Raw genomic sequence first — 14922 nt, 5'->3', positions numbered from 1 at the left:
TGTCAAGGATAATCAAGATTCTCCATACAAAACTGATATTTAATGATTCTTGGTCATACTCAATAGTCGATAACATGTTAAATGTTCTTTGTCACTATGTAATGAGCTTGCAATAGAACAATTTTGACAACTGTACCAGGGTCATGATATGGGTGAATTTTTTGCATACCTTTAAATTATTAGAATTCAGAATATCTTATCTGTCTTAATTTTGTAATGAACTCAACATTGAAAATGAATTCCAATAATTTTTAAATAAAATTCACTAGTAATAAAATGATACTGCATTAAATGGGTGTCGTATATTAAAAAGATACAATGCTAAACTGCTGGAAATGTGAAAAAAAAAATTATGAAATTAGCGAAGTATTAGATATAAAAAAGCTTCTTTGCTAATTAAAATGTACTATGTGTATTCAACACAATGTTACATAATACTGGCTTTGGACTGAGCTCCAATTAACCTCTGGGTTGACCCAGGTTGCTTATGAAATGAGCAAAATATTAGAATTGTCATTACTGGCAATTTCAATTTCTTTTTTTTTTAAGAAAATATATAATTAGTGTAATGTACAGTGAATACTTTAGACATCTATGCTAAAAATTAATATGTACATAATTTATCGTAACTCGAAATAAAACAAATGCTTCTCTAATTTTGTAGTTTTTAGACAAACAGAAATGCCTTCTGGTACATTATTTTAGAAATGTCAAAATAATCTGGAATCTTATTTTATAAAGTTCAAAATATTTTGGTATCTTATTTTAGAAATGTCAAAATAAAAGTTCTTTTAATGACGAGATATTACACTGCAAAATAGTTTATGATTTCTTTTTGGGTACCAATGATTGCTTTAAAAAGAATGGTACACGGGGCTTTTGTGCTTTAACTGGCGTACCTGTTGCTGGCCCAACTGACTCTTTCAGTGCAGACAAAGCTTTGTACTTAGGTGAAAAAAGAAATGAGCACACTTGTGTCCTTTTGGGTTTTAGGAAACTGGGAGGACTTGCTTCTGATTGATCAATGACAGCCCCAGACTCTGAGGCAAATACTTTAACATCTTCTGTTTTGATGTTATAATAAATGCTACTATCAGGTACTGTTACTGAAGATGATAGAGAAACTGAATCACAATCGGATAGTATGTTTAGTGAAGACAAAATTGTACCTTTTAATTTTTCAGTATTTTTATCATCAACCAAACTATCTTCGCCTGGAAAACCACCACTTGGCCCCTGAAGAACTAAGCCACTTTCTTGGTCATTGTGTGTCAAGCTAAGAGATGCATCGAGTATTTCCACTTGTAACTCCTCTGAATTTTCACATTCACTAGTGAATTGTGGTTTGCATGGGGACACTGTGGTGGTATTCATTTGTACTGAATTTACTGGAACATACACAAAATTACCATTCATTTTTACCTTGACCAATTTACAATCTCCTGTATGCAAAAAGTCCTTTCCACCAGTTACAGAACCATGCTGGGGATTGTGTGGATACGGCATAGAATTAATAATAGATCTTTTTTGCATAGCTGGAGACCTTTCCAGGGCCATGTGTGTATTTGAAACAGTCTCTTGATACCTAGTTGGAATTTCTAATTCAGGCTGGTGAGTCGGTTGATCCTCAATGACCCTGAATGGTTGATTATCTATGGGATAAACAGGCACCCTCTGGTATGAAATAACTTTCAAAGGACTATTAGAATAGCTGACTGTCACAGCAGAAGTAGTAGAAGTTTGAGATCCACTGTGACTATGGGACTGGCATACTTGTAGTGGAGAGCTATGTGGCAATCCATGGAAATCCAAAATATGAGAACTATGTCCTTCCTCAGCCAAAACATTCTGAATGGGATTCGCTAGAGAAACTGGGCTTGACGCAGCCAAGGGGATATTCAAGGGCATTACTACTGACGTAGGAGATGAATAAACTACTGACTGGGGATGATCAACAGTCACCTTTGCATTCTCTTCTGCAGAGTGAGACACACTCATCTCTCTACACTGGAGAGTTAAAGGTGCAGGCATTCCTTCTGAAATTGTCTGAGCTGCAGGTCTACTGGGCACAACATGTGGTTGCATTTTACATAAGGCATGATCAGTTGACTCTTGTGCAAGACCATTATGACTAAAAACAACTGAAGTACTTACTGATGGCTGAGAATATGAAAAATCATCTCTTTGGTAATCTGCTTCTATAATATGATTATCTCTCATGACAGAATTGTGGGTTGATGGCAGTCCTGTCAAATCTATGTACCCATCAAAATTATTTACATCCATATCCACACTCTGAATTAGGTTTTCATCATGAGGAATATACATCTTATTCACATTTTTCGCAACAACACTGCACTTATCATTCTTTGTTGTAACCAATCTTCTTTTATTAATAATCAAGGTATCTTTAGAGTCATTAGGCAATGCTTCATGTGAATCTACTTGACTTTCTGTATCACTTTCTTTATTGTACATATCAGCAATAGTCTCAGCCTCTGTCCCTGAACTAGAAGCATCTTCAAAAATTACTGATGTTTGTACAAAGTCCTGATGGTTACCACTGGTTTCATCCTCAGGTTGTGGGGACACCAATTTTATATCTGGAGATTCTTCCCTAGTGTTTGAGCTTTCCAAAGAATCTGCTAATTGATATTTATCCAGTATATGAGTATCCTCAGAGATGGTACACTCAACAGCGTCCACTGGAAATGACTCATTGTCTTGCTCTTCTGAATCATCAGCATCTCCTGTTAAATAGGGAGTTGAAGGTAAATAACGGATAACACCACCTATGTTGATAGGTACCATTGTTACCTTGCCTCTTCTATGAGACTTCATACCCCTACTTCTTCTTCTTGGTGGTGATGTCACTACCTCTGCTTCAATCAAGTTCTTTGTATCCTGGCAATGAAAGGAGTTAAATGTATGATTCGGTTTCACATCAACACGGGGAAGGCATTGACCATTATCTTCAATTACAGACGGAGAAACATTAATGGCTACAACTATTTCACCGCTCTCAGTTTCACCAGGTGATAAAAGCTTGAGCAATTTGTTCTTCAGAGCTTTGGTTTTTTTATCATCATTTTGAATAGATTTCCAAACACTTTTCATTATTCTGAATTTCATCCATCTCTTGATATCAGTTTGTACATTATTAAATTGCACATTTAAAGTTAAAAAACTGTTGTCATGATTTAGAGAATCATTACTTTGCATAGTATCCTTTTCAGAATCAAAATCAGTCATTGTACATGTTTCTCTTAAGGTGTTGCCTGTAAGATTTTCATCATTATCATTAGCATATTTCCCTGGCAAACTAATATTAATCTGATCAGATGGCAAATCAATGATTGTTGGGTTTCCTTGAATGCCAATTGAAGAATTACCATTGTACAGCTCATCGTTCAGCAATTCCCTTAATGGCCTGGTTTTTCCTCTCCCAAAACATAACGATGATACTGGCTTATATGAAATTTTTCTTTTTGAATTTTCTAAAGCTTTTTGAAGAGCATTTTTTCTTGGCCGTCCTCGCTTCCGTTTGGGAGGCAGATGTACTTCAGGAAGAGAAACAAGATCCTCATCATGTTCCTGGTCAGCATTAGAAGAAATGACATTTTTAATCTTTGGTGGTGTTTGTATATCGTCTTGTTCTAAAGGTTCATCATCTGCAACTTCATTGTTCACATCATCATCACTACCAATACCATCTTCTTGGTCTTCCTTATTGCAAATAGCTTCATCAGTCTTCTCTGTCGGTTTCAATGGCATACTAAGAGTGCAAGCTGAGGGTGGGCTCATGAACTGACGTACATTCTTATCCAGCACTGTTCCAATATCTTTATAGACACGATTAACTGGTTGCTTAGCGACATCATCATCATCATCATCATCACTTTCTACATTTTCACTTTTGCCTGTCTTTTGCATATGACGTTTCAAAAGTCTTCTTTTACGTACCATTCTTCCTGACTTTCCTTTGAATGAGAAAGTCTTCACTAGTCCCTTTTTCTTCAGATACTCTTCAGTTGTATCTACAGTCACTGTTCTTGCTCTGATATGAGCACGTCTGGTACCTGAAAATAGAAAAAAGGCAAATCTCAGGTAGCTAATAAAATAAACGGATTTATACGTAATTCAAATACTTGCTACTGCAATATTCAATAAGCACGAACAACAATTACTTTCAAAACCACCTCTTCTGTTTGGCAAATAATACAGCAGTCCCTCAAGGCTGAGGGACTGAACACATCGTATCAAGGCTGAAGTTGGAATGCTGCTGTACACAAATGGCCCCTTTCAAGGCAGACGAAATTACAGATGTAGATAATATGTAGAGAAATTTCACTGCACGTATAAGTGCAATAAAGCACCTAAATTACTGGGAATGGTTGAAGTCCCTTGACCTATACTCCTTGGAATACATATGAGAAAGATACATGAAAATATACACTTAGAAAATCCGAGAGGGACTAGTCCCAAATCTGCACACAGAAATCACTCCCTATGAAAGCAAGAGATTCGGCAGGTGGTGCAACATCCCCCCAATGAAAAGCAGGGGTGCCACAAGAGACAAAATAAATGCCAGGGGCCCAAGACTGTTTGATTGCCTCCCAGCACACATAAGGGGAATTATATAAACCCATGGCTGTCTTCAAGAGAGAGAACTGGACAGACACCTAAAGTGTGTACCTGACCAGCTGGGTTGTGGTTATGTCAGTTTGCATGCAGCCAGCAGTAACAGCCTGGTTGATCAGGCCCTGATGCACCACAAAGCCTGGTCACGGACCGGGCCATGGAGGCATTGACCCTCGGAACACCCTCCAGGTATACCCCAACTTACCTTGTCTCTTCTTCCACTATTTATTCTCTATATTGGATTGATAAAGCAACTGGTTGGCAAAATGTCCCCAAGACAGTAAAGATACCCAAGTGTTGTACATGTGTTTTCTTCAGCCTCTAGAAAGACACATAATGGCACTTTCCTTCATTATGCGTCTTTCATTTTTATACCACTGCAAAATTATTGAGATAAAAGAATATGTATGCTTCCAAAATTTTGGCATCTAGAGACAGCTTAGTCTCCAGGTGCCAGTAAAAGAAACAACTAAAAACTATTAAGACACTCACAGAAAAGTAAATGTGAGTTCATACTGAGAGCAAGTAAAAGTTTGTAATTTTACTTCTCATCTTACATATGAGACAGAAAGAAAAGATTAGCAATGACTCATGAAATCATAATGAAACGATTGCAAACAAACCATACCACAGGCAGGGTGAGAACCCACGATCAGAGAGTCATAAAACTCCAGACCGCCGTGTTTGCCACTGGGCCAGCTAGCTACAATGAGATTCATCCAACTAGGTATATTTATACACCATAGGAAGGTTAGCATAGGCACCACTGTGACCACAAATGCAAGTTTGGTATGGTTTGTTTGTAATTGTGTCATTATGATTTCATGAGTCATGTTGCTGGCTTGAGGGCACTTGAGCTAGAGTTCGAAGAAGAGACAAGGTAAGTTGGGGTATAACTGGAGGGTGTTCCGAGGGTCAACGCCTCTGTGGCCCGGTCCATGACCAAGCTTTGTGGTGCATCAGGCCCTGATCAACCATGCTGTTACTGCTGGCCACATGCAAACCGATGTAACAACCACAACCCGGCTGGTCAGGTACACACTTTAGGTGCCTGTCCAGCTCTCACTCTTGAAGACAGCCATGGGTCTATATAATTCCCCTTTGTGTGCTGGAAGTAAGTCGAACAGTCTTGGGCCCCCTGACACTTATTGTGTTGTCTATCTTAGCATACTTGTGGCACCCCTGCTTTTCATTGGGGGATGTTGCACCACCTACAAGTTTGGTATGGTTTGTTTGCAATCGTGTCATTACGATTTTGTGAGTCATGTTGATGGCTTTGAGGGGATTTGAGATAGAGTTCATCACGGCCATGCTAGTGGGAGATTTGTCTGTAAAAACTTGCATTTGTGGTCACAGTGGTGCCTATGCTAACCTTCCTATGGTGTATAAATATTCCTAGTTGAATGAATCTTATCGTAGCTAGCTGGCCCATTGGCTAACTCGTCAGTCTGGAGTTTTATGATTCTCTGATTGCGGGTTCTAGCCCCATCTGTGGTATGGTTCGATTAGCAATGCTTGTTTCACACATGCAGAAGATGTAGTACCTTTGAAGATAGTCACTGTCTACCAACCTACTTAATACTTTTATTTTTTTTTCAACAAATCAGCCATCTCCCACCGAAGCAGGGTGACCCAAAGAGAAAGAAAATCCCCAAAAAGAAAATACTTTCATCATCATTCAACACTTTCACCTCACTCATACATCATCACTGTTTTTGCAGAGGTGCCCAGATACAACAGTTTAGAAGCATATATAAAGATATATAACATATCCCTCCAAACTGCCAATATTCAAAACCCCTCCTTTAAAGGGCAGGCATTGTACTTCCCATTTCCAGTACTCAAGTCCTTGAATCCTTTCACTAAATATTACCCTGTTCACACTCCAACAGCTCGTCAGGTCCCAAAAACCATTCGTTTCCATTCACTCCTATCTAACAAGCTCACCCACGCTTGTGGAAAGTCCAAGCCCCTCGCCCACAAAACCTCCATTACCCCCTCCTTCCAACCTTTTCGAGGATGACCCCTACCCCGCCTTCCTTCCCCTACAGATTTATATGCTGTCCATGTCATTCTACTTTCATCCATTCTCTCTAAATGACCAAACCACTTCAACAACCCCTCCTCAGCCCTATGACTAATACTTTTATTAGCTTCACACCTTCTCCTAATTTCCACACTCCGAATTTTCTGCATAATATTTACACCACACATTGCCCTTAGACAGGACATCTCCACTGCCTCCAACCGCCTCCTCGCTGCAGCATTTACAACCCAAACTTCACACCCATATAGGAGAGTTGGTAACACTATATTTTCATACATTCCCTTCTTTGCCTCCATAGATAACGTTTTTGTCTTCACTATACCTCAATGCACCACTCACCTTTTTTCCTTCACCAATTCTATGGTTAACCTCATCCTTCATAAACCCATCAACTTACACATCAACTCCCAAATATCTAAAAACATTCACTTCTTCCATACTCCCTTTCTCCAATGTGATATCCAATTTTTCTTTATCTAAATCATCTGATACCCTCATCACCTTACTCTTATCTATGTTCACTTTCAACTTTCTACCTTTACACATCCTCCCAAACTCATCCACTAACCTTTGCAATTTTTCTTTAGAATCTCCTATAAGCACAGTATCATCAGCAAAAAGTAACTGTGTCAACTCCCATTTTGATTCTGATTCCCCATAATTTAATCCCACCCCTCTCCCGAACACCCTAGCATTTACCTCTTTTACAACACCATCAATAAATATATTAAACAACCATGGTGACATTACACATCCCTGTCTAAAACCTACTTTTACCAGGAAGTTATCTCCCTCTCTTCTACACACCCTAACCTGAGCCTCACTATCCTCATAAAAACTCTTTACAGCATTTAGTAACTTACTACCTATTCCATATACTTGCAACATCTGCCACATTGCTCCCCTATCCACTCTATCATATGCCTTTTGTAAATCCATAAATGCAATGAAAACTTCCCTGCCTTCATCTAAATACTGTTCACATATATGCTTCAATGTAAACATTTGATCTACACATCCCCTACTTTCTCTAAAGCCTCCTTGCTCATCCACAATCCTACTCTCTGTCTTACCTCTAATTCTTTCAATAATAACCCTACCGTACACTTTTCCTGGTATACTCAGTAAACTTATTCCCCTATAATTTTTACAATCTCTTTTGTGCCCCTTCCCTTTATATAAAGGAACTATACATGCTCTCTGCCAATCCCTAGGTACCTTCCCCTCTTTCACACATTTATTAAACAAAAATACCAACCACTCTAACACTATATCCTTGCCTGCTTTTAACATTTCTGTCAGAATCCCATTAATTCCAGCTGCTTTACCCCCTTTCATTCTACGTAATGCCTCACACACCTCCCCCGCACTCACATCCTGCTCTTCTTCACTCCTAAAAGATCTTATACCTCCCTGGCCAGTGAATGAAATTACTGCCTCCCTTTCTTCATCGACATTTAAAAGTTCCTCAAAATATTCCCGCCATCTACCCAATACCTCCAGCTTTCCATCTACTAACTCCCCTACTCTGTTTTGAACTGACAAATCCATTCATTCCCTAGGCTTTCTTAACTTGTTTATCTCACTCCAAATTTTTTTCTTATTTTCATCAAAATTTCTTAACAGTGCCTCTCCCACTCTGTCAGCTACTCTCCTTGTGCACTCTCTCACCACTTTCTTCACCTTTCTTTTACTCTCCATATACTCTGCTCTTCTTATAACACTTCTACTTTGTAAGAACCTCTCATAAGCTACATTTTTCTCTTTTATCACACCCTTTACCTCATCATTCCACCAATCACTCCTCTTTCCTCCTGCACCCACCCTCCTATAGCCACAAACTTTTGCCCCACATTCTAATACTGCATTTTTAAAACTATTCCAACCCTCTTCAACCCCCACTACTCATACTTGCACTAGCACACCTTTTTGCCAATAGTTGCTTGTATCTCACCCTAACTTCCTCCTCCCTTAGTTTATACACTTTCACCTCTCTCTTACTTGTTGTAGCCATTTTCCTTTTGTTGTATCTACCTCTTATTCTAACTGTAGCTACAACTAAATAATGATCTGATATATCAGCTGCCCCTCTATAAACATACACATCCTGAAGCCTACTCATCAACCTTTTATTTACCAATATATAATCTAATTACTTTCATATGTGTTATATCATACCTTGTATGCTTATTTATCCTCTTTTTCATAAAATATGTATTACTTATTACCAAACCTCTTTCTACAAATAACTCAATTAACCCCTTGACTGTCGCAACCCCAAATCCTGAGGTGTCTCCTGGTGTCGCAAAATTTCCAAAAAGAAAAAAGTTATTTTTTCTTATGAAATGGTAGAGAATCTTTTCCCGATTGTAATGACACCAAAAGAACGAAATTTGATGGAAAACTGATGGACTTATGCTCGCGAAGTTAGTGACCTCGGCGATATTTACAAATTGGAGATTTCGCTCACTTTGAGCCCTATTTTCGGCTAATTCCATTGTTCCAGTCGACCAAACTCATAGCCATTTCTTTAGAACTCCATTTTTTCTATCGAATGAGTACAAGAAACTGCCCATTTACTGATTTCAACTACCCAATAACGTGGTCAGAAATTTGCAATTTGGCCAATTTCACGAAAATTAAAAAAATATGACAATTTCAAAATAGGGTCCAGAATGAACAATGCACACATTCCTGGCTCTAAAATAACATTTTCTTTGTTCATCAGTCACGTCTCCAGGCCCCTCTGATATTACTCTTGCTTTCTATTTTGAATTTTTATTCAAACAAAAAATAGAAGATTTACTGTTATGCAGACTACTGCAATATTTTAATAATGGTATAAATACTGTCAACCCATTTATGACTGCATATCAGAATGGCTACTTGAACATTTACTGGAAAATGACATCATTTGTTTACTTTTGAACATCAGCAAAAATCAAACATTTCCCCTACTTTGAGCTCCATTTCAAGGTTCTTTTCATAGTAAAACCAATCAAAACTACCTCTATTTCTATAATATGTTTTCCATTCTATCAAATGAGACCAAGAAAACGAGAATACAACCATAAATACTATGCGCAAATAGACCACAAAGTCGGCATTTTTATTTAAAAAAAAAAAACGGTCGGAGTTTTTTTTTCTCATTATGCACTGCGTGCTGCAGGATTTTTTTTATATGGTGCAAACTGACCACACAGACCCATTCTCTCACATGTGGGCCTACCAGCTTTCTCCTGCTTGATTTGAAGCTGCTAGAATTTATGAGTATACAGTGGACCCTCGACTAACACTATTAATCCGTTCCTGAGAGCTCATCGTTAGTCAAAATTATCGTTAGTCAAGTTAATTTTCCCCATAAGAAATAATGGAAATCAAATTAATCCGTGTAGGACACCCCAAAGTATGAAAAAAAAAATTGTTTTTACCACATGAAATATTAATTTTAATACACACAAACTGAAGAAGACATGCACAGTTACATGACACTTACCTTTATTGAAGATCTGGTGATGATTGTTGGGATGGGAGGAGGGGAGAGTGTTGATGGTCTTAAGTGTTTAGAAGGGGAATCCCCTTCCATTAGGACTTGAGGTGGCAAGTCCTTTTCCAGGGTTACTTCCCTTCCCTTTAAATCTCTCAAACCAACCTTTGCTGGCCTTAAATTCACTCACATCACCACTAGTTGCCGGCATTTTTTTTATTAAATCGTCATGCAACTTCCTAGCCTTTTCACATATGATCGCTTGAGAGATGCTATCTCCTGCTATCTGTTTTTCGTTTATCCACACCAATAACAGTCTCTCAACATCTTTGAGTACTTGCGATCTCAGTTTCGAAAACATAGTTGCACCTTTGGCAAGAACAGCTTCCTTGATTTCCGTTTTCTTGGCCACAATAGTAGCGATGGTTGATTGGGGTTTTGTGTACAACCTGGCCAGCTCAGAGACACGCACTCCACTTTCATACTTAGCAATGATCTCTTTCTTCATATCCATAGTAATTCTCGACCTTTTTGCTGTAGGGTTGGCACTAGAAGATTTCTTGGGGTCCATGGTGACTTATTTTGCAGGTGCAATCACTAAAAAGGCTGTGATAACATGAAATGTTCCGATTGTATGCTTGGAAGTGACCGCGGTGGCTGGCTGGCTTGTAAACACTGGCCAAAAGTGGACGCGTCTGACGGAACAAATAGTGTTGGTCGAGTTTTTTAGCACTAGTCGAGGCAAAAATTTTGCATTAAAATGTATCGCTAGTCGGATTTATCGTTAATCGATGCCATCGTTGGCCGAGGGTCCACTGTATATACGTCAAAAACAGTGGCTCGTAAGATGTATATATACGACCAAAACAGTCAAAGGGTTAAAGGCTCCCCATTTTCATTTACCCCTGGCACCCCAAATTTACCTACTACTCCCTCCACAACATTTTTACTCACTTTAGCATTGAAATCTCCAACCACAAGTATTCTCACACTTGGTTCAAAACTCCCCATGTACTTACTCAACATTTCCCAAAATCTCTCTCTCTCGTCTACACTTCTCTCTTCTCCAGGTGCATAAATGCTTACTATAACACACCTTTCACATCCAACCCTTATTTTACTCCACATAATCCTTGAATTAATACATTTATATTCCCTCTTTTCCTGCCATAACTTATCCTTTAACATTATTGCTACTCCTTCTTTAGCTCTAACTCTATTTGAAACCCCTGACCTAATCCCATTTATTTATCCCCACTAAAACTCTCCCACCTCCTTCAGCTTTGTTTCACTTAAAGCCAGGACATCCAGCTTCTTCTCATTCATAACATTCACAATCATCTCTTTCTTATCATTCACACAACATCCATACACATTTAAACATCCCACTTTGATGGTTTTCTTCTTTTTCTTTTTAGTAGGCTATATGGGAAAAGGGGGTTACTAGCCCATTGTTCCCGGTATTTTAGTTGACTTTTACAACACGCATGGCTTACGGAGGAAAGATTCTCATTCCACTTCCCCATGGATATAAAAGGAAAAGCAGTAAGAACAAGAACTATTAGGATAAAATCAAAGAAAACTCAGATGAGTATGTATACATAAATGTGTACATGTATGTGTAGTGTGACCTAAGTGTAAGTAGAAGTAGCAAGATGTACCCAAAATCTTGCATTTTTTTTTTTTTTTTTTTTAACAAACCGGCCATACCCCACCAAGGCAGGGTGGCCCAAAAAGAAAAACGAAAGTTTCTCTTTTTAAATTTAGTAATTTATACAGGAGAAGGGGTTACTAGGCCCTTGCTCCCGGCATTTTAGTTGCCTCTTACAACACGAATGGCTTATGGAGGAAGAATTCTGTTCCACTTCCCCATGGAGATAAGAGGAAATAAACAAGAACTAGAAAGAAATAGAAGAAAACCCAGAGGGGTGTGTATATATATGCTTGTACATGTATGTGTAGTGACCTAAGTGTAAGTAGAAGTAGCAAGACGTACCTGAAATCTTGCATGTTTATGACAGAAAAAAGACACCAGCAATCCTACCATCATGTAAAACAATTACAGGCTTTCATTTTACACTCACTTGGCAGGACGGTAGTACCTCTCTGGGTGGTTGCTGTCTACCAACCTACTACAATACTTCTTTTCTTTCAACAAACCGGACGTATCCCACCAAGGCAGGGTGGCCCAAAAAGAAAAACGAAAGCTTTTCTTTTTAAATTTAGTAATTTGTACAGGAGAAGGGGTTACTAGCCCCTTGCTCCCAGCATTTTAATCACCTCTTATAACATGCATGGCTTATGGGGGAAGAATTCTGTTCCACTTCCCCATAGAGATAAGAGGAAATAAACAAGAACAAGAACTAGAAAGAAAATAGAAGAAAACCCAGAGGGGTGTGTGTATATATATATATTCGTGGATAAAAGGTTGATGGGTAGGCTCCAGGATGTACATGTTTATAGAGGGGCAACTGATATATCGGATCATTATTTAGTTGTAGCTACAGTTAGAATAAGAGGTAGATGGGAAAAGAGGAAGGTGGCAACAACAAGTAAGAGGGAGGTGAAAGTGTATAAACTAAGGGAGGAGGAAGTTCGGGCGAGATATAAGCGACTATTGGCAGAAAGGTGGGCTAGTGCAAAGATGAGTAGTGGGGGGGTTGAAGAGGGTTGGAATAGTTTTAAAAATGCAGTATTAGAATGTGGGGCAGAAGTTTGTGGTTATAGGAGGGTGGGGGCAGAAGGAAAGAGGAGTGATTGGTGGAATGATGAAGTAAAGGGTGTGATAAAAGAGAAAAAGGTAGCTTACAAGAGGTTTTTACAAAGCAGAAGTGTTATAAGAAGAGCAGAGTATATGGAGAGTAAAAGAAAGGTGAAGAGAGTGGTGAGAGAGTGCAAAAGGAGAGCAGATGAAAGAGTGGGAGAGGCACTGTCAAGAAATTTTAATGAAAATAAGAAAAAATTTTGGGGTGAGTTAAACAAGTTAAGAAAGCCTAGGGAAAGTATGGATTTGTCAGTTAAAAACAGAGTAGGGGAGTTAGTAGATGGGGAGAGGGAGGTATTAGATAGATGGCAAGAATATTTTGAGGAACTTTTAAATGTTGAGGAAGAAAGGGAGGCAGTAATTTCATGCACTGGCCAGGGAGGTATACCATCTTTTAGGAGTGAAGAAGAGCAGAATGTAAGTGTGGTGGAGGTACGTGAGGCATTACGTAGAATGAAAGGGGGTAAAGCAGCTGGAACTGATGGGATCATGACAGAAATGTTAAAAGCAGGGGGGGATATAGTGTTGGAGTGGTTGGTACTTTTGTTTAATAAATGTATGAAAGAGGGGAAGGTACCTAGGGATTGGCGGAGAGCATGTATAGTCCCTTTATATAAAGAGAAAGGGGACAAAAGAGATTGTAAAAATTATAGAGGAATAAGTTTACTGAATATACCAGGAAAAGTACACGGTAGGGTTATAATTGAAAGAATTAGAGGTAAGACAGAATGTAGGATTGCGGATGAGCAGGGAGGCTTCAGAGTGGGTAGGGGATGTGTAGATCAAGTGTTTACATTGAAGCATATATGTGAACAGTATTTAGATAAAGGTAGGGAAGTTTTTATTGCATTTATGGATTTAGAAAAGGCATATGATAGAGTGGATAGAGGAGCAATGTGGCAAGTATATGGAATAGGTGGTAAGTTACTAAATGCTGTAAAGAGCTTTTATGAGGATAGTGAGGCTCAGGTTAGGGTGTGTAGAAGAGAGGGAGAATACTTCCCGGTAAAAGAAGGTCTTAGACAGGGATGTGTAATGTCACCATGGTTGTTTAATATATTTATAGATGGGGTTGTAAAAGAAGTAAATGCTAGGGTGTTCAGGAGAGGGGTGGGATTAAATTATGGGGAGTCAAATTCAAAATGGGAATTGACACAGTTACTTTTTGCTGATGATACTGTGCTTATGGGAGATTCTAAAGAAAAATTGCAAAGGTTAGTGGATGAGTTTGAGAATGTGTGTAAAGGTAGAAAGTTGAAAGTGAACATAGAAAAGAGTAAGGTGATGAGAGTATCAAATGATTTAGATAAAGAAAAATTGGATATCAAATTGGGGAGGAGGAGTATGGAAGAAGTGAATGTTTTCAGATACTTGGGAGTTGACGTGTCGGTGGATGGATTTATGAAGGATGAGGTTAATCATAGAATTGATGAGGGAAAAAAGGTGAGTGGTGCGTTGAGGTATATGTGGAGTCAAAAAACGTTATCTATGGAGGCAAAGAAGAGAATGTATGAAAGTATAGTAATACCAACACTCTTATATGGATGTGAAGCTTGGGTGGTAAATGCAGCAGCAAGGAGACGGTTGGAGGCAGTGGAGATGTCCTGTCTAAGGGCAATGTGTGGTGTAAATATTATGCAGAAAATTCGGAGTGTGGAAATTAGGAGAAGGTGTGGAGTTAATAAAAGCATTAGTCAGAGGGCAGAAGAGGGGTTGTTGAGGTGGTTTGGTCATTTAGAGAGAATGGATCAAAGTAGAATGACATGGAAAGCATATAAATCTATAGGGGAAGGAAGGAGGGGTAGGGGTCGTCCTCGAAAGGGTTGGAAAGAGGGGGTAAAGGAGGTTTTGTGGGCGAGGGGCTTGGACTTCCAGCAAGCATGCATGAGCGTGTTAGATAGGAGTGAATGGAGACAAATGATACTTGGGACCTGACGATCTGTTGGAGTGTGAGCAGGGTAATATTTAGTGAAGGGATTCAGG

General features: G+C 38.8%; 1 protein-coding gene across 1 annotated transcript in view; it reads right to left on the bottom strand.

The window, feature by feature from the left end:
- Nucleotides 1-25: 25 nt before the first annotated feature.
- The window catches only part of LOC138850930 (uncharacterized), a 35244-nt gene continuing 20347 nt past the window's right edge, over nt 26-14922 (bottom strand). Inside the window, exon 7 of the mRNA XM_070098170.1 lies at nt 26-4079. Within this exon, the coding sequence (XP_069954271.1) occupies nt 823-4079 (3257 nt within the window). The 3' untranslated portion in view covers nt 26-822. The remainder of the gene's footprint in view (nt 4080-14922) is intronic.

The sequence above is a fragment of the Cherax quadricarinatus genome, chromosome 61 (genome assembly GCF_038502225.1).
Source record: "Cherax quadricarinatus isolate ZL_2023a chromosome 61, ASM3850222v1, whole genome shotgun sequence".
NCBI lineage: Eukaryota > Metazoa > Arthropoda > Malacostraca > Decapoda > Parastacidae > Cherax > Cherax quadricarinatus.
This window is presented reverse-complemented; position numbering and strand designations above follow the sequence as displayed.